Below are 27554 nucleotides of genomic sequence, written 5' to 3'. Positions count from 1 at the left end.
TGTGTGGTGTGTATGGTGTGTGTTGTGTGTGTGGTGTGTATGGTGTGTGGTGTGTGTGTGGTGTGTATGTATGTGGTGTGTGTGGTGGTGTGTGTTTGGTGTGTATGTGTGGTGTGTGTGTGGTGTATATGGTGTGTGGTGTGTGTGGTGTGTGTGGTGTGTATGGTGTGTGGTGTGTGTGTGGTGTGTATGTATGTGGTGTGTGTGGTGGTGTGTGTTTGGTGTGTATGTGTGGTGTGTGTGTGGTGTGTGTGGTGTGTGTGGTTTGTGTGGTGTATATGGTGTGTGGTGTGTGTGTGTAGTGTGTGTGTGTGGTGTGTGTGTGGTGTGTGTGTGGTGTATTTGGTGTGTGGTGTGTGTGTGGGGTGTGTGTGGGGTATGGTGTGTGGTTTGTGTGGTGTGTGTATGTGGTGTGTGTGGTGGTGTGTGTTTGGTGTGTATGTGTGGTGTGTGTGTGGTGTATGAGTGTGTATGTTTGGTGTGTGTGGTGTGTGTGGTGTGTGTGGTGTGTATGTGGTGTGCGTATGTTTGGTGTGTGTGGTGTGTGTGGTGTGTGTGGTGTGTGTGTGGTGTATGCTATATGTGTGAGTCTACGGGTCTCTGTGTGAGTCTATGTATATACAGTACATATGTTGAACTTCTTTCGTACCGTACGTGGCCAACTGTATTAATCGCTGGTGCGTATGCATGTGTATGCCAATTTCTCTTACTCATGCGTGCGTGTGTATGTACGTACGTGTGTGTGTATGTGCGTGTGTGTATCTGGATTTAAAAGGTACGCTTCATCATTCAAGTTGCTCGTGTCCTGTGCCTTTACTTCGGCAGCTAATGGTGTTTAATATGTGAGGTCCATGTATTCTGTTCTTATGGGGAGCGGTGGCGCAGTGGTTAGCGCACTGCACTATGAACCCAACGGCCCAGGTTCGATTCCCGCTCACGACCAACACAACGGTGACGATTATCCGAACCGGTCCTGGGCCTCCCCTAGGTCGACTCAGCCACAAAAGAGTACCTGCTGTGGTGTGTAAACATCGCAACTGGGGAGACAAAGGCGGCCGAGCGTGGTGCTGGACACCCCACCCCCTCGTGTACCACAGTGTCGGCCTTCATAGGTGCTACTCGCTAACAGCACTTGCCCCAACAGTCTGATGAAGGCTACACGGGGGATCTTTGTCCTTGCGTGTGTGTGTATTTTGGTGCATCTGTGTAACGGATACGTTTTGATTAAAATTTTATTGTTTGCAACATCGTCCACTCCTGGAAAACAGTCACTACACAGAGGCTTTCGTGGGTAAATTATGCAGAATATTAAGTCTATACATTTTATTCGACTACTGTGAGGCAGGGCCATTGCCCGAAACGTCGCCTATTGTATATTTGTCCTATTAAGGCCACAGAGAGTGTCGTTGACAAATGTTTTACGTTTTGTTTAATTTAAAGTCGAACATTTTCCCTGGTTTATTTTCTTGGGCCTCTTTATATATTCGGGGCCTCTCCCACATCTCACCACTCGAAGGCGGGAACCCCTCCCCGGGGTCGAGCCACACCCGGGACCCTCGAAGCTGCCGCGGATAACAGGAGTAGCGGATTACAGGAGTCGCGGATTACAAGAGTAGCGGATTACAGGATTCGCGGATTACAGGAGTAGCGGATTACAGGAGCCGCGGAATACAGGAGTCGCGGATTACAGGAGTCGCGGATAACAGGAGTAGCGGATTACAGGAGTCGCGTATTACAGGAGTAGCGGTTAACAGGAATAGCGGATTACAGGAGTCGCGGAATACAGGAGTCGCGGATTACAGGAGTCGCGGATAACAGGAGTAGCGGATCACAGTAGTTACGGAATACAGGAGTCGCGGATAACAGGAGTAACGGATTACAGGGATCGCGGATTACAGGAGTCGCGGATTACAGGAGGCGCGGAATAAAGGAGTCGTGGATAACAGAAATAACAGATTACAGGAGTCGCGGATTACAGGAGCCGCGGATACCCGGAGTAGCGGATCATAGGAGCCGTGGATTACAGGTGCCGCGGATAACAGGAGCAGCGTATTACATGAGGCGCGGATTACATGAGGTGCGGATTACAGGAGTCACGGATAACAGGAGTAGCGGATCATAGGAATCGCGGATTACAGGAGTCGCGGATTACAGGAGTAACTGTTTACAGGAGTAGCGGATCACAGGAGTCGTGGATTACAGGAGCCGCGGATAACCGGAGTAGCGGATTACAGGAGCCGCGGATTACAGGAGTCGCAGATTACAGGATCCGCGGATTACAGGAGTCGCGGATTACAGGAGTCGCGGATTACATGAGTCGCGGATTACAGGAGCCGTGGATTACAGGAGCCGCGGATTACAGGAGTCGCGGATTACAGGAGTCACGGATTACAGGAGTCGCGGATTACAGGAGTCGCGGATTACAAGAGTTGCGGATTACATGAGTCGTGGATAACAGGAGCCGCGGATTACAGGAGTCGCGGATTACAAGAGTTGCAGATTACATGAGTCGTGGATAACAGGAGCCGCGGATTACAGGAGTCGCAGATTACAGGAATAACTGATTACAGTAGCCACGGATAACCGGAGTAGCGGATCATAGGAGTCATGGATTACAGGAGTCGCGGATAACAGGTGTCGCGGATTACATGAGGCGCGGATTACAGGAGTCTCGGATTACAGGAGTCGCGGATTACAGGAGTCGCGGATTACAGGAGTCGCGGATGAGGAGTTCTATTTTCATATTCTTAGCTCTTTCGGTAAAGTCACGTTGAAGGGAAACAATAAAATAATTAAATATCTATTTTTCATTTCAATATATTGTCGAGTAATCGGATCGATTATCGGTAGAGCAATCGATTACTCGAAATGATCGGATAGTTCAGCTTTGGTGTCTCGATGTAAAGAATGCTGCGTCACGATTAATTAGCATTAACCTTATCCAACGTATTATATCAGACGCTTTACACACATGAATATTGTTGCTATGAATGTTAATAAATTTGTGATGACGTCTTGCATATCTTAACGTATAATTATCAGATACTTTTGATTTAAAGCTTTCGTGACTGCAGGGATTCATATTCTTGGTTCTGTCGGTAAAGTCACGTAGAAGGGAAACAATAAAATAATACAAATATAAAAAATAAAATTTTCACGACGTTTCGACGGATAAATTTTTATTTAATTTATTTCGACTGATACTTTACATATTCGGTTGACGTCATAATTATTTAAACGAGACGTGCCGACGTCATGACATCATAACATTGCGCGCTGCCCGCAATACAATTCAACATTAACATAAGTTATGGTTAGCCTGATGACGTCACGCTATAAATTAACATTTTGATTACGCCACGGACCGATTCTCATTAACATAAATTATAGTTGCGTCGTGACGTCGGCGCAACGTCGGCGGACGTCAAAGGCGCAGGAGGGGGAGGCGGCCCAGGCGCCCTGAGGCGTGTTCGAGGCAGTTGTCGTAGCGATGTGGCCACGTCGGATGAAAGCAGCGATGGAGCTCGCGGACAGGCCTACAGATTTAGCGCCATTGCGTTAACAAACATCAACGAGATACAGGGACGTGGCGGCGGCGGTGGCGGTTGCGGCGGGGGAGCAGCCAGGGAAGGGAAGACGTAAGTTGGACCGACCGCAGTGCGGCACTCCGCCGGCGGAGGGGCACCACGCCCGGCGCCCTGATTCAGGCAAGGCCGCAGGGGCCCGAACGCAGCTAGGCCGCAAGGGCGGTCCTATTTTTTTTTTTAAACCACAAATTTTCTTTGCGCTTTGAGGCGATTTAACAAAATAACGCAGACGCCGTCGTGAGCGTTCGTCGCCATCAACGGAGAGCAGCCCGGCGCGATGGAGTCGGCGAAGGTGAAGCTTCCTCGCCGCAAATGGGAGGTGTTCCCAGGCAGGAACAGATTTTGCTGCAATGGGCGCATCATGATGGCCAGGCAGTCTGGTGTTTTCTACCTCACTCTGGCACTCATCACCATCACCAGCGGCCTCTTCTTCGCCTTCGAGTGAGTATCCATTCATTATAACCAGCAGCGGCATCATCGGTAGCCGGGAGTCTTTTAATCGGCAAGCGTCACTTAAAATCACAGTCGTCGTTGGCATCACGGGGTCGCTGACTTATTTTCGCGTGATGCTCTTCATCATCAGCGGCATCATTGAATCATCGTCGCGAGCAGCAACAGCAGTGCCACTGTGATCATTGTAATCATCATCATCTTTGTCATCAGGTTTCACTTGCTGTCAGCTTTAACATCATGAGGTGTGTCGTTCTACACGTGCACGATGTCGTGGTCGTTATGATTTCCATAGTCACCAGCGGGGGTGGGGTGGGGGGCTCCTCTTTGCCTCTTAGAGTCGGTGACTCATGAGCAGCAGAATCTTAAATCGGTGGCGGCAGCAGCAGCAGCAGCAATCGCCCCCACTCGTCACCAGCTTGATCATCGTCTGCTTCGTTCAACACGTTCATTGTGATTCGTGAATACCATCATCCGCAGCAGCAGCAGCGGATGATGGTATCACCACCACTATCATCGTCGGCTGCGTCATCATAACTGGTCATCATTGGTGGACATCGGTTTCATTGACCATAATTATCTTTTAAGTGTCAAGTAACCATCATTCCTAATCATATTCACTGCCATCATCACCACCACCACGTTTTAATGGCATTGGTTAAATAATCCACAACGCAGGATCCCTCTGAGTCGATAGATCCAGCGAGGATTCCTGGATAAGGCCCATCATAATATCATCGTTATCAGTGTCACCATAACCATCTTCACTGTCTTCTCCATCATCACCACTACAACTATATTAGTTGCGTTATCGCTTATACTGTACTAGTCGGCACCACGACTATCCACCATGATCATCCTCGTCTCTTAACGTTATCATAATCATGGCTTTCACCACTGTCTTCCGAATTTATCATCATCATCATCATGAGAGTCATCACCATGGCAATCGTAAACATCCTACGGTGCATTTTTAAAGAGTTTTTAAGGTTCTGTGCATTTTGTTCAATGTTTTAAGTGCGTTATTAATCACAATTATCCACACGTGCAACACTTGAGGGGTTTCAGTTCCCCACAAAACACATGCAGATGTTGTAACAGCAGTGGTACCCCCCATACCACACACGTTTGGGTGTTCAGTTTGTTCCCCTCCGATTAGCACGGTTGGCTACGTACGGTGCGAAAGAAGTTCACACTTACAGCGCATAGAAAACAGGCGAATGGATGGGGGGGGGCTATGGAAATGAGGGAAAAGTGTCGACGATGTTGCAGTAAGAACGCCAGGGAAGACACTGGATTGGAAAGGCCGTGACATTCATTGGGAGGCTGTCAATTATTGGCATGGACTTGAACGAGGTGGGAAAGTCAACAGCACTGAGAGCAAGCAAGGGACGCGGTGAGTTGAGGACTCTAGGAGCAGCAGCAGCAGAGGAGGAGAGAGACCTTCCAGTGAGCGGGAGATTAATTGATGGCAGGGGTTTCCTTTTAAGAAGTCTTGTTTAAGCGGAGCATTGTGCCGATTGTGTTGTTGCTAATGGCTGCAGACTAATAGAGCGACACATTGGTACGTCCATCAGCGGAGTGCTGCTTTAGAGTATTGTGCCATTCATATTTGGCGTTCAGGCCCTATCGTAGACATCTTACGACCAAACAACGTGCCTGATCTCGACAGATCGCGGAATCTGATCAGCTCTGCGCATGGTTAACACTTTGATGGGCAGACCACGTTTGCACAAATAGGCCGTCATAGGCTTCTGAACGGCGAAGTGGTAGTGGGCAGCAGTGGGCAGTGCCGAAAAAAATCCATTGTTGTACTCTACCTATATGCCCCCCCCCCCACCGAGTCTATGCTCCCCGCCTTCACCAACGCACGCAGAACTGCCTGGTGTATAGTCTGGTGGAATAACTTTGGGAAACTCAGATGTTGAATGTTTGTGCTGCGAGGTGATCGAGAGAGGGCAGTACAGCAATGGATTCTGGAATCTATCCGTTCCTGGCTTCTGTGTGTGTGTGCGAGTTGTCCCAAGGGTTCCTCAAGTTTCCTCGCACACGAAGCCAGAGATGCGTGCTCATCGAATTGGTCAAACAACCCAGAGCAGAACCCTGCTTAAAAAAAAAAACCCCAACGTCATCGTTATTATCTTGATGATTATTGTAACTTTCTGACCCGCCCCTACTGCGCATCTGTAAAAAATGTGGTTGTTGACCGGAGCCACGGTTGGATTGTTACATTGTAGAATTGCGAGAGATGGGCGATTGGGGGTGGGGGGAGGTTGGAGGGAAGGAGGCTTTCATCCAGCAGTGGATTGACCATGGCTGATGATTATTTTTGGAGCCAGTGCTCTGGCAGTATGTACGTATGTTGAACTTCCTTCGCACCGTATGTAGCCAACCGCGCCAATCGGGTGTGTCGCGGGAAGGAAAACAAACTAAACACAACGGCAAGCGGTTTGAAATAAATGAGTTTGTAAATCTAGATGACCATTTAGAAGTGCACAGCTTCCAGTGGCTTCCTAACATCGGAAGGGAAGAGCGTTCCAGACGGCCGCCTAAGCGCGTCTTGAAAGCTCCGCGCGATGTGGCGACCACCGTCTTTTTGTTCGATCGCCGGCAAAAAAAGCCCACGCCGCTTTGTGGAAGTATTTGGGTTCGGATCCGAGTAGAGTGTTGATTCTTTTCCTATTCGTGTCACAAACTGCTGCACGTTGTCTTGACATATTGTCGGCCAGTTGGTGCCCAAAGTGTTGCCAAGCCTGGACATTGCCGGCAGCCACAGCAACGAAGCGATGACCGAGCAAATAACAACTTTCAAGTAGACAGCCACTTGGCAGCAGACAGTTTTCAAACACATTGTTTGGATTACTCGAGATAAGGCCACCTAATTGGGCCCTGTCCCGATTAAATAAGGGAAGGGGACTTAAAATGTTATGCACGGGTGCCAAATTTGAAGATAAATTTTGACTAAACAGATGGGCGTGGATAGTCCTGGCCGTGGATTTGGGCCAACGGCTACTACGATGGTGATGAAATTCAAGCAGGACAGGAGTTATAAAAAAAAATCGCGCTTACGCATGGATTATGTAACGCGCAAGCTCCAGGATGTATTTGTCTTCGGAAGTATTTAATTATCAGGACGGAAGCTGGCGGGTAGCTTGGCAGGGCGAAACGCGTTTGTTTGCGAATGTTATTTTTTTTCTTCCCAACTGTGGTTTGTCTCTCCCAAAGTTTTCGACAACCCTTTGATGATCAATTCGGATGAATTTCCGTTTGCCTTAAGTCTTCCATTAGCAACTGAACTCTTGACCGAACTTTTGCTTCATATTTGGTTCAGTCTCTCAAATTTTGGGCAACCCTTTGATCAACGTGGCCGGTATTCTCCGGAGTAAGTCACTTACAGGAACGCAACTTAAAATGCTAAATGTTTCTTTCATATCGGACTTTCCTTAACAAGACGTCTGCGGCCCCTTGTTACGGACGGACAGGCGCGCATTGCTTTTTCACCCGGAGTTGGAATAATAAGTGACCGGCACTAGGGCTGAACGATTTGGGTAAAATATCTAATTGTGATTTTTCTGACAGCTATTGCGATAGGGAGCTGCGATTACATTTTTTTAAGTCAAGCTTCAGTTCAATATTCACTGTGTAATAGATTTAAAACATGTGATGGAGCGTTACCACACGATATCATCAAAATATGAACTGCTAATGCAAGGATGAGAACTTAAAATATATAAATTGCTTCCAACGTGTATTTATTGAAATGTTTTAATTGAAATAGAACAATCAAACATAGAACAATTGTTAAGTTAAAAAAATAAAGTTATAATAATAAAAAATAAAACAATTCCAATAAGAAAGTAATAAGACTTTTCAAATCGCTAAAAAAATCGCAGCCTTTGCGATTTGCTAATCGCATTGTTTCAAATTGCAATTGCGATTTGAAATCGATTAATCGTTCAGCCCTAACCGACACTGCATTGGCAGCGCGTGCGCACTCGCAAAGTGAATGGGGAAGTTTATCAGATGGAATAGTTTTTTTTTTAATTCGGCCTTGCTGCATTTCCCCACGAAACGGCAAACAGTTCTCATGATATTGTGCAGGAGGAACCCGAGCTATTTTCTGCTAATGTTGTTCGACTGAGTCACAGATGCCTTGGGGGAGGAGGGGGGGGGGGTTTGCACGAGTAGCTTTGATGCATTATTCCACACTACTAGAAATGCCCTGTGAAGAAGCTTCCCGTCTTAGATCCGTGCCTTCGTCCCCAGTGGAGCTATTTTTTTTTTTAGAAACTGGGGTCGGCTACATGAAACAACCCAAGCGGTTTCCACATCATCATCATCAGCATCACCAGCCGTGATCAATCCACTGCCGGAAAAAGTCTTCCCCCGAGGTCTTTGCCCTCTCTCGCGTTCCCGCGACGCGACAGTCCCCACGGAGGGTCTGCACACCCGAGTTGATCGCGTCGCTCCAGCTCGCCTGCAGCAAAACAAAAAAAAAACTGCCCCTTTTACCACTGGTGGATAAAGGCTTTCCCACATCATGCCGGTCACCGCGGGTTTACGTACGTACGTACGTGCGTTGAACTTATTTCGTGCTGCACGTAGCCATCCGTGCTAATCGAAGGTGTGGTGTATGTAAGTTGAACTTCTTTCGCACTGCAAGTGGTCAACCGTGCCGATCGGAGGTGCTGGGGAAGAGCAACAGCAACAAAAATGACTATACTTCCCCGTACTGGTCAGTTAGCGAAGCCAAATCAGTGTCGGATGAGGGCAACGTTCACCCACCGTGTTCATTGAAGTTGACCACGGATTGTAACGATGTCACGGTGTCTCGGAGATGTTAACTCCTTTGCCTGGTATACAGGAGGTCGTGGGTTTGATCTCGACACTGCCGCCTGCTGTATATTCGTAGTTTGCATGTCTCTCTCTCTCCCTGTGGTCGTGTGGATTTTTCTCCCGGTCCTCCAAATATTATAAACAAACTTAGAAACACGCATTTAGAGTATTTGATTGTTATAAATTTCCATGTTATAAGCCACTTCGTTGATCTATCATTTTTGGCCAGGTCACTTCTGAAAAATAGCTGTATAGCTCCAGTGGCCCTTTGCCTAGTAAAGTAAAAATGGTTTAGTTTGAGTGACGTAAACATTTTTAGTTATCGCTACAAATGTCTTTCCACGGTTGCGAAGTTCGGAGGCAGACCGTACAAATGAGACGATAATCATTGATTCTTGAGTGGATTCGTGACATTTCAACGAGACCGTCTGCATTGCACGTTTGACCTACAATCGTGATTTTTATTCTTTCCGTGGGCGCGTGACGTGAGTTGTGGATTCCCCGTGCTTGAAACAGAATGGAACACAGTCTGTTCTGTAACTCGGTAATTGTTGTGTTCCTGAAGAACACCGCGTTATGGAAAAATCGCGTTATTAATCGATAACAGGCATAAAGCGCAGTCCGCGATAACACCGTGCGATGCGTACGCAGGCCGAACAGAGGCTGAGGGCGCGTTGGGTAGCTTCTGGAAGGATCCAGCAGCATCCCACCGCCTTGTGTGGTGCTTCTGTTGCGTGCAGTCGCCTTAAGATGTTTCCTGTTCACGTTTTTGTTTTGTTGCGGTTGGACCCGTGTGAAGAGCCGCATGGCTCGCAGGGTTATGCCTAATACATGAAACAGAAAACTGTTTTTCCCCAGGCAGCCGTACGACCGCTTTTTCCAACTCGCGCCGCGACGCAGTTTCGATCGCGTTGTATCCAATTCGCATCCGCGTTATCAAAAAATGTGTTCCCTAACACATAAATCATCGCGTTATATCCAATTCGCGTTATGAAAACAACCCCAGGCATTACGGGAGAACGGAATTTATCTTAATTCCCTATGCTGTTCTAATTATCAGCTGCTCCTCACTCGTCGGGGGTTTGCATTGTAAATCGGATCGCACGCCACCGCAAACACGTTGGCAGTACAAATCGATTACTTTGAGAAGCAGTGAAACGCGGCCAACACGCGGATCCCACGTCTACACCCCCCCCCCCCCCCATCTTAGTGCAGATGAATAATAAATAAGATTTTATAGCCTAATTTTTATGTTTTACATTATCTGCGTGTTTCTTTATCCTCTTCCCCCATTACCATGGGCAGTTGAGCATTGACCATACGTTGTGGTCTATTTGGAAAGCAATTAGAGGCATTTGTGCGGAATATGCTTTTTAGTTTTACGGGACTTAAGACGGCGATGACGAACGCCGGAGTCGCCGCGACACCTCAGCTTTACGACGTCCCTGTGGGCAGCGTGAGTGGCGATCTCCCACTCCCGGCTCCCGTGCATTATTGATGCACAGGTGATGTCGTCACCGTAGGGTGGAATGCTGCATCGTCCTCCCGTCGGGCTGCCAGCGTAAGTTACGAGCGAGCGAGCGATTGATATTCGCGTGCCGGCTGCGAGACACGGTGGAGGAGAGAATCGGTTCCACGTTCCGCGGGAGATTTGTCATCAAGGTGACGTCGCTGCCCATAGACTCCGGAAGTAATTTACGATGATCATCATAATTATTATTTTCAGCAAGGCCAGGGTGGAGCATTGGGTGCGGTGTTGTGCGTACTGCGCTGTGAATCTCCTGGTAACCTGAGGTTGCTTCCTGGCAATAGCTAACGTGGGTGTCCTCTGGTAACCCAAAACTGTGTTACCACTGCTGTCTTAATTCTCTTTAATAAAAAAAAAACCACAGCCCGCACAAACGCCACAAAGTGCATTTCAAATGCAACAACCGCCATTAATCACTTAGTGGCGGTGACGTCACGACGGCGATTGTGCCAGGCTATGTGCACGTTGAGGCCACGTGAAGTGTCGAACGCCCTCCGGGTAGGAGGTCACGGGACAAACCCAAGGGCCACGGGTTTGACTGACTGAGGTGACTGGCCGCTGCACCACCTGTGTCCCCCGTCCGTGCCAACACATTTCAAATGCGCCACCAGTTGTACACGCAACGTGACCTACAAGGCAAGATTGGGGGGCCCGATCTTATTGTCACAATAAGGTGGACGTTTTTTTCTCATGCGCTTCCCCTGCAGTCGGTAGCACCACCCCCCCCCCACTCCATATACGACAAATCAACTGACATCGTATTATTAAATTCGGAACTATAAAAGCATTTTTATTCATCCGGGCATACGCTGAAAAATAGGCCATCACTTTCGCTATTAACCTATAAAAGGGCACAGCCCACATTACTTGCAGGAACTAATATATTTATATATTCCTTGAAGGGTCCTTAAGATCTTCTGCTCAGCACTCCAAAGTCTAGGTTGCGTTTCTTTTGGTGATCGGGCTTTTGTTAGCGTGGCTATGGAAACCTTTGCGACTTGTACATGGGATTTGATCCTCATATAATGCATGTGCAGCGTTATGGGACGCCATTAGCATGAATGGCGTTGTATAAAATGAAAGTATTATTTTAACGTTATGATTACAATCGCACTTTAATATAAGAGCGATGGCGAGTGGTATCAGAAACCGATCCACCCCGACTTCCCCCACTTTTCCAACCCACACTGACCCACGGCAGGAGGGGGAGGGGGGGGAGGCGAGGGAGGCATGGTCAAGCAAATCGCCATGCCTGAAAGGTGGAATAGGTGGGGGGATGCCTCCGTTTCATCCAGCAGTGGATTGGTCAAGGGCTGTACGGCGTTATTACTACCACGAGGGCGCTGTTACGGTTATTTGACCGAGCCAACAGTGGCAACAGAATGCAACGCCACACGTCAGGTTTTTGGACCTGGTAGGCCATCCTCACTCTCCCCACAGCACTCGCTCTGCCAGTTTACCCGGGTCACTGTCCCTCTGCACTAATGAGCAATCGTGGTGGTGGAAGGTCATGCTTATCATCGGGTCCACAGGTGGCCGGCGAGCTCAGGTGCTTCCGTTGCGTGCAGTCGCTTTAAGATGTTTCTTGTTCACGTTTTTGTTTTGTCGCGGTTGCACCCGAGTGAAGAGCCGCATGGCTCACAGGGTTATGCCGAATACATGAAACAGAAAACTGAAAACTGTTTCGCCGAGGCAGCCGTACGACCGCTTGTTCCAGCTCGCGCCGCGACGATGTTCCGTTCGCCCGATCGCCTTGTATCCAATTCGCATCCGCGTTATAAAAAAAAATGTGTTCCCTAACACATAATCATCGCGTTATGTCCAATTCGCGTTATGAAAACAACCCCAGGCATTATGGGGGAACGGAATTTATCTTAATTCCCTATGCTGTTCTAATTATCAGCTGCTCCTCACTCGTCGGGGGTTTGCATTGTAAATCGGATCGCACGCCACCGCAAACACAGGTCATGCTTATCATCGGGTCAACAGGTAGCCGGCTAGCTCAGGGGTCCGAGAGTAACCGAGCCGGCACTGCTGAGGCCTGAGCGTTGAATCCGGCTTTCAGCCTTCCGTGACTTAAACGCAGTTCCCATTCAACTCGCTTCGAGTGAACTCTTTTTTTTGTTTTGCTTTGCACACTTTTATTGAACCTGCCGTGTTACCCGTTTATATTCTTTGGAATCTTTGACTCTTAATATCTTCGAATCTACGAAGCCTAACGGGCTGAAATTTTTTGTATCCATTGCGCAGAGTTGAAACCTGAATAGTGCCGTCGCTGTTACGATTGACCCCGTTTTCCCTTGAAAGGGTCGCTGAGTCTCCTGACTTCTATTTGAGGGTTCTACTGCCCATACTTAGCACGCCGCAGGTGATGATTGCTACGTGTGAAACTGTATTCCCATTGAACAATCTTGAGTATGCACAGTTGTTGCTGGCCACTTTGCAGTTTGGACCTTTGGTCCCTGCGCTCAGTAACCACAAGAACAAAAACAAAGTTTGACTGCAATCCTAAGGACACTCGACGCAGGGCATTTTTAAAAGGTGATTCTCACTTCTTTTGAATGGGGGAAAAAAAGAAGGCCACTTGACTTCAGAAGTAGTTCTGCAATGCAGTTGCCTTGGTGCTGTTCTCTGACGCAGAGTGTTGCACTGCTAGTGTGCGCGAGAGGCCTGGATATAATTTTCCGTTGTCTCCTGAATGCACGCCGCTCGTGGCAGCATTTTGTCAAAATATTGCGAGAGAATGTACCGGGTCCCTTACCAAGCTAAGCAATTTTTGTTGTTCTACTTTGCCACGTAAAACTAAGTTTATTTTTTTTTCCGTCTCAGACGCGACCTGGTCCGTCACAAACGATAGCTCAACGGCGTGGCAGCTCGTCGTCACACGTGGAAATTTATAGCGGCCACTTCCAATGGGTTCGTCTGTGGATTCTCGACAATATATTTAAAAAAAACACCACCACAACCTTGAAGCTTCTCGTCAGCGGTGCGGGCTCGTTGTTGGCTGCTTTTCCATGCTGTGACACGCGCCTGTGCATCCCCGGCGTGCAGTAATTCCGTGGCACGCGGTAAACTGCCACACCATTGGGAGCCGAGGTGGCTAGGAGATGTTAATTCCCTTGCCTGGTGCACAGGAGGTCGTGGGTTCGATCTCGACCCTGACACCTGCTGCTGTGTGTTTGGAGTTTGCGTGTCTCTCTCTCTCTCATCATCATCATCATCACGGTAGCTAGGAGATGTTAACTCCCTCTCTTAGCATACAGGAGGTCGTGGGTTCGATCTCGACCCTTAAGGCCTGCTGCTGTATATTTGAAGTTTTCGAGTGTGTCTCTCTCCCCGTGGTCGCGTGGATTTTTCTCCGGGTCCTTCGGTTTTCCCCCTCCACATTTTAGAAACGTGCGTTTAAGAGTATTTGGCTGCTATAAATGTCCACGTGATAAGCCGCTTCGTTGGGCTGTCATTCGTGATAGCCAGGTCGCTTCTGAACGAGAGCTACACTTGCAGCTCAAGTGGCCCTCATAGCTGGTAAAGTTAAAAAAAAATATTTTAGTTTTATTGTGCGTTCCAGAATTTATCCTCGCGAATTTTTTTTCGATGGGCATCCCGCTGGTGTGGTTTTCTGCCTCGCGTACGTAATCCTCTCCCTGTTCGTGTGATCTAAGCAATCAATACGAATGACGCTGCAAGCTGAAAATGGGCCGGTTGTTTGCGTAGCGGACCTAAATGGGTTTTTATATTCTTGGTTTCCCTTCTATGTGGCGGTGACTTTACCGAAAGAACCAAGAATATGAATCCCTGCAGTCACGAAAGCTTTAAATCAAAATTTAAATGGGTTTTGTTAAGAAAAATTGATATAAATCGAGCGTGGAGCCCCCCCCCCACCCTTGCATTAGCCTGGTATTCCCGAGGACCGATTTAACTAGGTGCAAACATTTGACCTGCAACTTCGACTCTGAGCCAACGACATGAACGCCACTATTATGGCGTGGGTGGTTGGGTGGTGGTGGGCGGGTGGTGACGGCGGCGGCGGGGGGGGGTGGGGTGCAGTGTTGCCGCTGAACGACCTCCGATGGCTTTCTTACACGCAACTCCTCGCCGCCTGCTCTTGGACTTTCACGGAACCGTAGAACCGTGGTGGCGGTGGTGGTGGCGGCGCTGATGGCGGCGGCGACAGCTGGCACCCCGGCCAAGCGTTATTTTACGGCAGCCTCTCGGCATTCCGGTGCGGTCCCGAAAAATGCGGGAGAGAGGCTTGGCATTGCCCGCGGCGATTTTACCGACCTTGGTGCGATGACGCCCACTCTTACTGCCGCGTCCTCGCCCGCGAGGTTTAACGTATAAACTAGGGGCATCTTTTGGGTTGTCCTGCCCTTCCCCCTTCCCCCCCCACTCCCTCGGGAAATGTTAACTTCCTCGCCTGGTATACGGGAGGTCGTGGATTCGATCCCGACCCTGACACCTGCTGTATATTCGGAGTTTTCGTGTTCTCTCTCTCTCTCCCTGTGGTCGTGTGGCTTTTTCTCCGCGTCCTCCGGTTTTTCCCCTCCACCGTTAAGAATCGACCACCTTGAGAGAGAGAGAGAGAGACACGCAAACTCCAAATATACAGCAGGGATGGAACCCACGACCTCCTGTGTACCAAGCGAAGTAGTTAACACCTTGCCGCCAGGACGAGAAACTTGCTCCATAGTTAAAAATCCGCCGTACCAGGAGATGGAATCGAACCAGCGACCGCTGAATTGCGAATCCAATCGGTTAACCGCCACAATATGTACAAAGTGTCGTCACATCGCGATTACCCTTTCTCGTATTCATTAATGTCCGCTATTTTCTTTCCGAACAAAATATTTACCGGGATATAAAAAAAAAACACGAACGTCAATGTCCAGCACAAGTGTATACGCGAGATCACTGCTACGTAAAATGTATGACGTCATCGATATTTGACGTCACTAATTCACGACGCAACGGATCGTTCATGACGTCACCATTTTTGCAGATCGTTTAGCGATCACGGAATTTGTTATTTCTTCTCGGCCGAGCTTGTGACGGGCGTGGTGAAGCTTTATCGACCCAGCTAACGATCGCAGATGGATGGCGGCAGGCGAACATTGAGTGCGCTGCCGTTGAAAAAACATTTACGTAACTTCTATTCCTCCCTGAAAGAAAAAAAACCAATACAACATTTACAATTTTAGTACAGTGACGGTTTTTTTTTGTTACAACCAAACATTCTGGCGACATCCAGGATTATGGAGAAATCCTCGCGTTTCAAATCCAAGTTGGGGTGTTGACTCAACTCATCATCTTCCGGGGGAGGTGGTGGTGGGGGCAGGGGTCGATAAAATAAATACCGCTTTGTCGGGCAGCCAAACGGCGTTTGTCATATGGATAGACTGGCACCACACCCGCCGTTGGAATGTGGAATTTCCACCCGCTGGCTCGGTGCAAGGTCACAAAGAGATGAGCACTGGTCAGTACTCATCTGGCGCGGATAGGGGCCCCATCCCCTCCGGCTGACCCTCTTGTTCCTGGGTAGTAAGTGTTATTTTCCTAATTGCTTATGCCTCAAAGGTACAGAAAGTGGCTATTATTTCCCACAAACTTTGCTTTTGTGACGAGGACAGTGATATTTAGAAATGTAGCTATTGCCAATGAGAAAACGTGGTGTGCATTTGTGTGTCATTCCTTCACGTGAAGTCCCGAGAAAATAACACTTAGTGCAGAGGAACAAAAATCGTGTTACATAGTGAATAGGGCCCCTCGCCTTGGCAACCACCGTGACTCAGCTGTGGGCCTTTAAAACCACGCCACCGCCCCAGCGACAACAGCCGCCGCCGCCGCTGTTGCCTTGCCACTCCGCTCACGCCACCCTCCTCCTCCTCCTCGAAGTGCACCGTGCGCTGGGTCGTGAGAGGCAGAGAGAATGAAAACAACATCCCTGCGGAGCGAATCACTCCCGCCCGCCGCCCCTCCCCCGGAACGTGGCCCCCCCCCACGGGGGCTCCTCTGATCTCGAAAGCCACGCTGGGGTTGAGACTTGGGGCTAAGTGCGTGGGTTGGCCATCGCCATCGCCATCGCCACGCCACGCACGCCGGGTGGTTGTTGTCAATGGCTGGCCCACGGCGCTGCGCTGTAGAGGCGCGTGGCGGTGAAGAAGGCGGCGTTGCTGCAAAGTCCGTTGTTGTACTGTACTCCTGTGCGCTGCCTGCCTTGGCCAGTCCGCACCGGTCAGCTTCCACGACCCAACGGGCGGGGGGGGGGGGGGGTTGAGGGAGGCAAACTCATCCAGCAGTGGATTGCGCACGCACACTGCCCTTCTTGTCAATGGACTCGTGCAACGGATGAGACCGAACTGCTGAGCACGCGGGAATGAGACGGAACAAAACCTTAAAAAAATGAAAATATTTTAATGTGTGTGTGTGTGTTTGAACTTCTTTTGCACCGTACATAGCCAGCCGTACTAATCGGAGGTGCGGGGAATGACAAACTAAATGCGAAAGCCAGTTGTTAAGAAATGAGTTTGTCAATCTTGATGATGATGATGATTCAAAAGTGCACAGCTCCCAGTGGTTTCCTAATATCGGAATGAAGAACGTTCCAGACGGCCGCAGAAGTGCGTCTGAATGAGAGGAATGCGAATGGACTTGGTGAACCGGCGTCGTTAACGACGAACAGACTCTCCACCCCTCCCAGCAGCAGCGGAGCATGAAAACTGGACGAGGTGGTGGGGGGAGGTGGTGGGGGGAGGTGGTGGGGGGAGGTGGTGGGGGGAGGTGGTGGGGGGAGGTGGTGGGGGGAGGTGGTGGGGGGGGGTTGACGATTTCGTTGGCCGGCCGAGGTCCCGTCGGGGGCTCTCCGGCGGCGCGACGTTTTTTGTTCGGCGGCCCGAGCCGGCCTCCCCAACCCTTGACCTTTGTCGTCAGCCCCAGCCACCGTGAAGACCCTTCCCCCCCCGCCCTTGTTTGTACTTTTTCCTTCGGTCTCGTCGTGCCCCTTCCTCTCTCTCCTTCCTTGTAATCTCCGTGTCATAAAAAAAAGACTCCGCACGGCGCTCCACTCCACGCTCCGCACCACGTGGCCCAACCATCCCGGTGTGGCTTCCAGCAACAACGCTCCCTCGTCTCTCTCTCTCTCTCACGGGGTCATTACTCTGGCGATTCATCGAATCGTGTGCAATACACATTTTTTTTGCTGTTTGTTGCTTCAACCATTTTCTCTCCCTCCATAATTTTCCAGCTTCCCGCTCCATGCAACAATTTCGTTTTTCCGTCGTCATCGCGATGCCGTGCGTGTTGTGCGCTGCGTTTTGCTGGGTGATGTAGCCCGTATGCCTAGCCACCGCATGCCTCTCAAACAGCTTTCGTTTGTCCAGATAGAGGGGGCTAAATGGGCACGGCACGGGCTAGAGAAGAGATGGAGTGATGTAGTGCGAGAGGATATGAAATTGAGTGGACTTGCCAATAACTGGTACCAGCGGTATCAAGTTCGGCCTCTGGAGGAGGCTCGTGAAGGACGCTACTGGGCAGTTTGTGGCTGATGGGCAGAGGAGCGACGCTCACAACAACGAGCTGAGCGCCGGGCGGCTAAAGCGCAGCAGGTTGGCACAGTAGGGGACGCAGGTGGTGCACCGGCCACTCATCTCAGTCAGTCGACCCGTGGCACCCGGGTCTGCCCCGTGACCTCCTGCCAGCGGGCGTTCGACGCTTCACGCGGCCTTTAAAGTGCACCTGGCCTGGCACGAGCGCCGTGGTGACGTCACGGCCACTTAGTGGCGAGTGGCGGCCGCCGCCGTTGTTGCTTCCCGTGCTGACGTGGAGATTCTCCCCGCCGTGTGACGGTGCGTGCGATCGGCACTTGATCAATCGGCCGAGCCACACGACCGCGGCTGCGGCGTCGTCGGTGGTGGCCAAGCGCGGGTTGCACTCAGACCCCTCCCGGTGAACTTGGAATCAGAATCTTTATTTTACGCTGCAGGAATCCGATGAGCTTGCACCTACAGATGCCCAGCAGGGGCGGGTGAGAACGTTGACAAACACCCCCATACAGCCATTACGACAGACGTAACCTCTCCAGTGTGTTCTATGGCTGTTACCCGCGTGTTGCTCGACGCGATGTCCGACGTTTCACTCTTCTTGCTGGGAGCTTCTTCAGGAACCGTGTTGAGCAGCTTTTACTCACTCGCTGGATTCGACTGTACATTGTAGCGTTGCTGGCTGCTGTTGGACGATTCTGGTCCTTGACGCTGATTGGCTCGGCTCTGGCGTAGGCCGGCTGATGCTTTTTATGTTGTTGTTTTGTTTCGGCGATGCTGTAGCACAACCGCCGTTTGTTTACGAATTCAAATTCAAGAGCGACTCCGAAAAGCACAGTACCTTGTGATAGACTCCTCAGACAGGAATTGAGTTCATAGCTGGCAACAGAAAATAAATTGGCAAGGAATAATAATGCACGCGAGAGGTGATTCCGGGACAGCGGATGGCGCGATTGTGAAGATCAGATTGGTCCCCCCACCCATCATGCCTTGCATGCCACGCGACATCGCCACCACGCCCTTGTAATGGCTTACAATCCTGTTGTGCCGTTGTAATCGTTACTATTATTATTATGACCACAACAGCGTGTGTCATTTGTGGAGGGAGGAGGATCCCAGGACGGTTGCGCTACCATTCGACACCGATGTCAGCCGTGGCCAGGAATCGACACTCGGGGGTGGTCGCCGGATTTCAATTACGCAGTGCGCTAACCACTGCGCCGCCACTCCCCCCCCCCCCCCCCCTCCTCGCCGCAATTTCGTGTAAACCAGGCAGGCCCCCCCCCGCCCTGTTCATTTGTCACACTTCACTGACGGTAACCATGGCGGGGAGTCGAACTCTGGACTCTTATCGTAGTGCGAGATGAAGGGGGCGAGCGAGGTCAGCTGATCGCTTGTGGACTCGGTGACTTTTTGGTGTGGTCACGCCGGAGCGTGGATGTGGGTGCGGGGGGGGGGGTGCGGGGGGGTGCGGTCGGTGGTTGCACAGCGGTGTGGTCGGCGCCGACTATTTCCCCGTTGCCGCACCGCACTTTGCTCCCGCGTCGTGGTCGGGCGAGGCCCTGAATGTTGTTTTTCCTTCCCTCCATTACACACAGGGCCACCAGTGGTGCCGTTGTGGCTGTGGTCGTCGCCGTCAAAACCGGTGGCGTTCTGAGTCCGGGCCCTGTGGGTTTCATTTGGGTCATCTTCGGCACTTGTTCAATGCGAACCTCCGCACCTCCGATGAGCGCGTTTTGCTACGTGCGGTGCGAAAGAAGTTCACTCCAGCGCTGTCCTCCAGACAGTCTCGTCCCTTCACCTGATGAAGGCCGCTTGTGTTGTGGCCGAAACGTCGTGAGAATATTATTGTGTTATTTTATTTTATCAGTTTATTATTTTATTCTCATTCTACGTGGTGACTTTACCGAAAGAACCAAAGAAGAAGTTCAAACGTACACACACACACAAGTGCACAAGTGGAAAATAAACGCTAAACGTTTCCAGCTTCGACTTTGGAGCGCAACAAACAGAGCACGTAATAATAAAAATAATATTCTTATAATGTTCTTCTATTATATAACAAAGGTCAACAGCTGACCACCAATCGAAATCATTAAGTTGAGACACCGGAGCGATTAATCAGCTGGACTGCGAGCGCCTTCGAATTTGCACCGAGAAGCTTAGGACGGTGATTTATAACCCCTTTGTTGCCTTTTAGGGTTGCTCGCATGGGCAATCTCTCCCTTTTGAGAGAAGAGGATGAAGACGAGGAAGAACAATTTGGTCGTTAAAAATAAAATAAAAATAAAGATGCCCACCAAAGTAATGCCGCGGTCACGTCTTAATTCACTCGGTGTCGAATGACTAAGTAAAAAAAAATCTGCGAGACCAAAGAATCGGGAAGGAGTTCCACGCATCGCCATGGGGAATTACGCTCAAGAGCAAATATAATCAATCGGGAGCTCAAATTGGTTCTTATCCGTACGCGTAAACTGGCATGGTTGTTTTTTTTCCCTTCCCGGCCTATCCAGCGGCGTTTGTTTAACGAGCCCCACTGTGCTGGTGAGACCCAGAAGGTAATTGATAACAAGGTCCGGAATGAGCTCGTGGAAACGAATGCGGCTTGATCGTGCGTTGGTCTGGAAACGGCGCACGAGGTACCGATGAATTGAGACGTTATTTATCCGCGTGGAGACACAAAGGCGGCAGCGGTCGGCGAGGCCTGCTTATGTTTTGCTTATAAAATCCCGCAACAAGATGGACATTTGTCGACGGAGACTGGACGGACATCGGACAGACACAAGACGGAGACAAGACGGAGACTGGAGGGAGACTAAAATGCTGACGGTGTGAACGCTGCTCACCGCCGACCTGCGTGACTACACTAAACTATTTTTTATTTTACCAGGTAGGGCCCGCTGGGCTATGTAGCTCTTTTTCAGAAGCGACCTGGCTATCACAAATGATAACTCAAAGAAGTGGCTTATCACGTGGAACTTAATCGCAGCCAAAAACTCTAAAATGCGTGATGTTGATTCTAAATGCGCAGGGATAAACCCGGAGAAACATCCACGCGACCGTGGGAAGTGAGAGAGGGAGAGAATATGCAAACTCCAAAAATCTGAATATTTAGACTAGAGGAATCTGATGAGCTGTGAAGCTCTTTTTCACAGATGTCCAGCGTGGGCGGGTCAGCAATACAAACAGGCGTCGGGGTCGGGATCGAACTCACGACCTCGTGCACACCAGGCGAGGTAGCTAACATACTCCTAGCCACCTTGGCCACGGCCCGGAATCACACCCCCATCTCGGCGAGCGATTCGAGGCTTCTGAGACGTGGCGGAGTGGTTAATCGGAAGTCGGCTTTTTTGTCGTAGCGCTGCAAAAATGACAGCCAAACGGAGGGCGCGGCGGAGAAGGGGGAATTGGGAGCGGCGACAACTGGCGTGCCTGTTTTGCCGCTTCCCCCTTTGCAAAATTAACGATGAGTAATAATTGTGAACATTCGCCCCTCCCTCCCTCCCTCCCTCCCTCCCTCCCTCCCTCCCTCCCTCCCTCCCTCCCTCCCTCCCTCCCTCCCTCCCTCCCTCCCTCCCTCCCTCCCTCCCTCCCTCCCTCCCTCCCTCCCTCCCTCCCTCCCTCCCCTCCCCTCCTCTCCCCACAACCCGCCCCGCCGAAGGCTTTTGGCTTCATGTTTGAGTCATTATGTTCCCTTTGGTTTAGTGTTCGGCTTTTAGTGGCCTGATGATGGTGGGAGGATGGGGTTATGGGAGGATGGGGTTATGGGAGGATGGGGTTATGGGAGGATGGGGTTATGGGAGGATGGGGTTATGGGGTGATGGCGTGATGGGGTTGTAGGATGATGGTGTGATGGGGTGATGGGGTTATGGGATGATGGGGTGATTGGGTGATCACGCCATCGTCCCATCACGCCATTGCGCTATGGCGTGATGGGATGATGGAGGGGACAGTTGACCCCGGTGAGCCCTCTGCCGTGCTGACGTTACAAAACAATGCCTGCGTACTTAGTTCTTCCGCCTTAAGAGATATTGCCCCGGCTACGGCGATTCCTTGCCACCTTGTGACCGAGCGAGAGGGGGTTGGCAGGTCGGCATTCTGACAGCGCGCGAAGGCTCCCACCGCGTCCCACCAACACCTGCTCCCTCTCACGCAGTGCACGGCCCTTGCGGTAGCCCGTTGGACACCCGTAGCGGATGTTCGCGGTCGACACTCGCGGCCGCCCTGGTTAGTACGATGGCAGCGCGTGGTGGTGACCAACGGCACAAAAGTAATACGCCCCGCCCCCGTCTGCTTTGCCGCGGACGTGGTAGATGCGAGGTTTTTTTTTGGGTCGGATCGCGAAAATGTAAACGTTGTGTCGTTAAACCCGCCACCACCCGACATGGCCAATTAGTAAAGGGTTGTCACGTAAACAAAACACGCCGATTCGTGACTAGTTCAGCACAGCGGTTGCGTGTTGGAGAGTAAAACCCACGACATTTACCGTTCGAGTACACGACCTAACCCTAAAAAAAAAAAACCTCCATTAGGGATAACATTTGCCGCGACAGCATACTGCGTGTTAAAGCGAGAGGTCCCGTGGCGTGTGCCGGCGCCGTTGTCCACCTCCAAAAAGTTTCCCGCGCATCAATCAATTGGGGGGGGGGGGGGGTAGAGAGGGGGAGCAAAACACGTGGCGACGAAGACCCCTCGGTCGCGGAATATTTTCGCAGCAACCTCCTGAGCGAAGTGGCCAACTCTCTCCCCCCACCGCCCCCCCTGTCCCCGAACGAACGAACAAACGAACGCTCGCGAATCGATTCGTGGCAAAGGGCCGCCACGTCGTTGTCCGCCGCTGGCGTTGACGCGGTTCCCTCTCGGCAGGCTGGAGCTCCTCCGTCGGCGTACAAAGTGGCCGTCGTGCAACAGGAGAGAGAGAGAGAGAGAGCGCGAGAGAGAGGGAGACGTATTCATTCACGGGAGACTTCCGCTCATCGCCACAGCAACCGTTAAAAAGAAAATCAGCCGCCCCCCCCCCCCCGCCGCCCCCTACAGAGGTCCAGTGAGCTCCTTCCCACCCGGTTGGCACCTTGGCCAATTTTTTTTGTTTGATATTTGTCAAGCGCCCTTAAACGGTCGTTCTCAGGACGCTAAGTTCACGGGGTCTCGCCCCCCTTTCCTGTCCTGCGTTGGGACGAGATCAATGAAAACAATGATAATTGTGTTAATTATCTGTGGAATACCATCACCGACTTGTGTTATCAGCGACGATAGTTCTACCGCGTAGGTTTATGCCGGTTGTAGCCCTCCCCCACACGTGTTATTGGTTCGTCCCACGCGGCGATCGGCACGATGAATATATTTATGCTGGAGGAGGAATCCGATGAGCTGTAAAGCTCTTTCACAGACGTCCAGCAAGGGGCACGGGGTCAGAACGTTACAACAACAAACAGTATAAAAACACGATGGGAGGGCAATATTTTGAAAAGGTAAACAAATCGCACACTAAAAATACATCCAAATAAAACTAAGCAATTTTTTTTTTATCTTACCAGGTAAGGCCCATTGAGCTATTCAATTATTTTTAAGAAGCGACCTGGCCACAAATGATAGCTCAACTGCGGCGGCTTATCACGTGGACATTTATAGCAGCAGGGTAAATAAAAACCCAAATCCTCTAAACGCCCGGACCGAATTGTGCAAAGCTCAATCGAACGCAAACCTCTCCATTGGGCTCCTTATAGAAGCTTCCCAGCGCGTGCTGCGAAACGTCGGACATCGTGCCGAACGAACCCATCTGCAGGGACTCTCAAAACCCGTTTGTTGTGAACGCCTCCTCTCTCGACGTTTTTGTTTGTGTGTGCGTTACAGTAGTGCTGCTGTTAGCGCACCGCGCTACGAACCCGGCGACCCGGGTTAGATTCCCGCTCGCGGCCAACACCGGTGACGATTATCCGAACCGATCCTGGGCCTCCCCTAGGTCGACTCGGCCCCAAATGAGTACCTGGTTGCGGTGTGTAGTCAACATCGCCGCTGGCGAGACAAAGGCGGCCGGGCGTGGTGCTGGCCACCCACCCCCGTCGTGCGCCGTTCCGGCCTTCGTAGGTGCTCGCTATAACAGCACTTGCCCCCACAGTCCGTCAAGGCTACGCGGGGGAGCTTTGTCTTTGTTGCGTTACGGCCCCATCGTGCCTGTTCATTGACCCGTAAACGTTTTCCTCCGGTCATTTGCGATGGCCGGGGAGGGGGGGGGGTGGGTTGGGGAGCGGTGGGCTGGTGGAGAGCGAGGGTGGGGAGCCCGGGCGCGCTGTGGTCGAGCTTGCGGGGGGCACATTTAAATGGCTCTGCCCGTCCCCTGCATGACGCACGCGTGGCGGTGGCTCACCGAAAGTGGCTTGGCCTCCCCTTCTCCGACGACGTCTTTTGATGGCCACCGTGGACTGGTTTGTTTTTGTAGGAGTGCTTTAGTCCGCCGCTGATGCGTCAGCTGTGCGCCGTGGATTTCTTGCATTTTTTCTCAATATTTGCAACAAGTTAATTTTTTTTAGTTATTTGCATTCCGCTGCTGAAAACGCACGCGCTTTCGCCATTTTTTTTTCATCCTCCCAGCTTCAATAGTTTTTTTTTTGTCCGAAGCGGAGTGCGACGAAAAAAAAGACAAAGATCCCCCCCATATAGCCTTCACAGGCTGTCGGGGCAAGTGCTGTTAGCGAGGACCCATGATGGCCTGCACAGCACGCGAGAGGGGGTGGTTGGCCAACACCACGCCTGGCCGCCTTCGTCTCCCCAGTGGCGATGTTTACACGTTGCACCAGGTACTCACTTGAGGCCGAGTCGACCTATACGATGCCCAAAACCTGGTGAAATATTCGTCACCGGTGTTGACCGTGAGCGGGAATCGAACCCGGGTAGTCGGGTTCGTAGCGCAGCACACTAACCGCTACGCTACCGCTGGGTTTGCGAACGCGCGTGCACACACGTGCACGCACGCGTACGCACGTGCACACACGCGCACACATGCGCAAGTGCGGGGTTACGTTGGTTGCACGACGTTTTTGTGTGTGACGTCGCCGTCGGCAATTACCGAGAGACGTTCGCAAAGTGGACCTGTCCGTGCGCAGTTATTGTGTTGCACGTATGTGTGTGTGTGTGTTGAACTTCTTTGGCACCGTACGTTGCCAACCCGCGCTAATCGGAGGGGTTGCTAAACGTGCCTGCGTGCACTTGCTTATTAAGCACGGTGAAGCGTGTGGGTTAAAGCGGTTTGCGCGTATTTATGTTTGTCCGGTAACCCACCCGTGTTGCCGGTGTGGGTCGAAGTTCATATTCTACAGGCGTCCAAATATCCGACCTTTTTACACACATGCGCCTGCACGTCGGATATGCGACGTTCTGTAACTAGCGTGCTGAACTGGCGGAGTAAAACGGGACACTGCTGGCATGGTGGACTCGTAATGGGGGATGTCCCGACGCTGTGTAACAAGTCACAAGAGTGCGCTTCGCCCCTAGTTGCGTTGCTCAAGAGCGGCTGCGCTAATTCGTCCTTCCCCTGCACTTCCGATTTTCACGGTTGGCGACCGACGTACGTACGTTGTAACTTCTTTCGCGCCGTACGTACGGCTATGTAATTTGCCGCGTGAAGCCTACTCTTTTAGACGAGTGAAACCCCAAACTGTAACCGGCGCACAAGGGCACCGCATAGGCGCCGCGGGTTCCGTTCGGCGGAACGAGGAGCGCAAATCTAAAATCCCGCGCAAGGGGAGAGAGCCGTCAGTCGGTCGCGTCTGCTGAAATTCGTATTTGATGGTCGCCCTGCAAGACATGAGGACCGACCACAATGCACCACTTCAGGAAATGCTGATGGGGTTTTTTTTCCCTCGCACTATTGCGCAAAATGCCGTACATTGCCTTTTGGTTTTGTCTGTGACATTCTCTCGCGCTCTCTCTCCCCGGTGCCGTTGGAAACGGAGAATGCGACGGCTCTCGCGGTAAGGTTCACCAGCCGCAGCCCAACGCTTTTCCGGGGGTCACAGAGCACCGACCTCTAATATGCATGATGTATGTGTGCATCGCGCATGCGCGTCGTGTGTGCACGTTGTGTACGTTGATTGCCCTATGAATGACACAACTGTTAATGGATATCCATTGTAATTGATATACGACTGCATTAACCTCCCCACCAACCTCCCCGTCTAAGATTGAAACAGGAGGAGGATTTCTCCAATTCTGTGGCTGTCGCCTGACGATGCTGGTTGTTCTAATCGCTTTTGAAATGTCACAGTACTCGAATTGTAAATGTTTTCGCGTGTTTACTCTCCAGCACACAACCGGTGGTGTTGAACTAGTAACGAATTGGCGTGTTTGGTTTACATGATAAACTTTACTTAATCGGCTGTGCCGGGTGGCGGCGGGTTTCACGAGACACATTTTCTATTTTCGCGATCTAGCCCAAAAAAAACCTCGTGGTAAATCTCCGCGTCCCAGGGCTTTGCGCGCTGACTCGCCACTCGCTCGCTGCGATCCCGTCAAGAGATTTTATATTTATAGAGCAGACTCTCGGATTGTCCGTGCTGATGACGGGGGAGGGCGGCCGCTGATAATAAAAAAAAATCGCGGATAATCCAAAAGTATTCATTTTCCGCGGATCTCTGCAAAAGACCACATTTGCCCATGCATAAGAGCCCGCCCGCCCCCTAAGTGGATAATCGCAGAGCCATGCCAAATCAACATCAATCAAACTCCGCCCCACTGTTGTAAACTTATGCAACTATAGTATCGTACTTTCAGAGGCGATCACGTGGATTTCGGATTAACCGGAGCAACTTATTTTGACTTGTGACTTGCAATAAACAGTTCCAAGAATGACAATGCGTACCTGTTTATAGATGATTCATTTTGGCTTAAGGGAAAACGCACGAGTTATTCATTCACGTCAAAATCTCCGGTTTGCGTGGTTAATCCGCAAATCGGATAAATGGCACACCGATAATCGAGAGTCTACTGGATATTTATTTGTCGTCGTTGCCTGCGGTGGCGGTTGCAACATTTCTCTCGTGTCGAGGGTCCGCGTCACCTCGCCCGCTCAGCCTCGGCCTGCCTCGGAGACCGTTACATTGGCCCCCTGGTCTCCCGTTTACTGCGCTGCAGAGCCCAGTGGTGGAAATTCCACCTTCTCGTGGCAGGACGCGAGTCTCTCCCCTATTGGCGTTGTACTCTTCGCAAAAGTGGTACTTGCTTTAGTGACTCCGTAGGGAGGAGAGGTGACGGGCTGAGTCCAACCCACCCAAACAAACCAAGGATTTTGTTGGTTTGGTGGGTGCTACGGTGGCGATGAGATGTTAACTACCTCGCCCGGTATACAGGAGGTCGTGGCTTCGATCCCGACTCTGAGGCCTGGTTTTTCCCCCCCACATTTAAAATCAATGTGCGTTCAGAGCATTTGGCCGCTATAAATGTCCACTTGATAAGCCAATTGGCTGAGCTATCATTTGCGATGGCCAGGTCGCTATATAGCTCAGTGGGCCTCACCTGGTGAAATGCCAAATAGTTATTATCGTAATAGTTATTTAAACTCGCAACCTTCCGCTTGTTCTACTGTGGAGCTGTTGGCACGGCGTGTGGTGCAACGCTGTTCGA

The 27554-nt window shown here is 51.0% G+C and overlaps 1 protein-coding gene across 1 annotated transcript in view; it reads left to right on the top strand.

Annotated features, from left to right (window-relative positions):
- The first annotated feature begins 3389 nt into the window (after positions 1–3389).
- LOC116955558 (zDHHC palmitoyltransferase 14) overlaps positions 3390–27554 on the top strand; it is an 80199-nt gene continuing 56034 nt past the window's right edge. The window contains exon 1 of the mRNA XM_076053210.1: positions 3390–4028. Within this exon, the coding sequence (XP_075909325.1) occupies positions 3865–4028 (164 nt within the window). The 5' untranslated portion in view covers positions 3390–3864. The remainder of the gene's footprint in view (positions 4029–27554) is intronic.

Source organism: Petromyzon marinus, chromosome 60 (genome assembly GCF_048934315.1).
Source record: "Petromyzon marinus isolate PM22_M1 ecotype Great Lakes invasive population chromosome 60, UKy_Petmar_22M1.pri1.0, whole genome shotgun sequence".
Taxonomy (NCBI): Eukaryota; Metazoa; Chordata; class Hyperoartia; order Petromyzontiformes; family Petromyzontidae; genus Petromyzon; species Petromyzon marinus.
The sequence above is the reverse complement of the archived record's forward strand: the minus strand, read 5'-3'. Positions and strand labels throughout refer to the sequence as shown.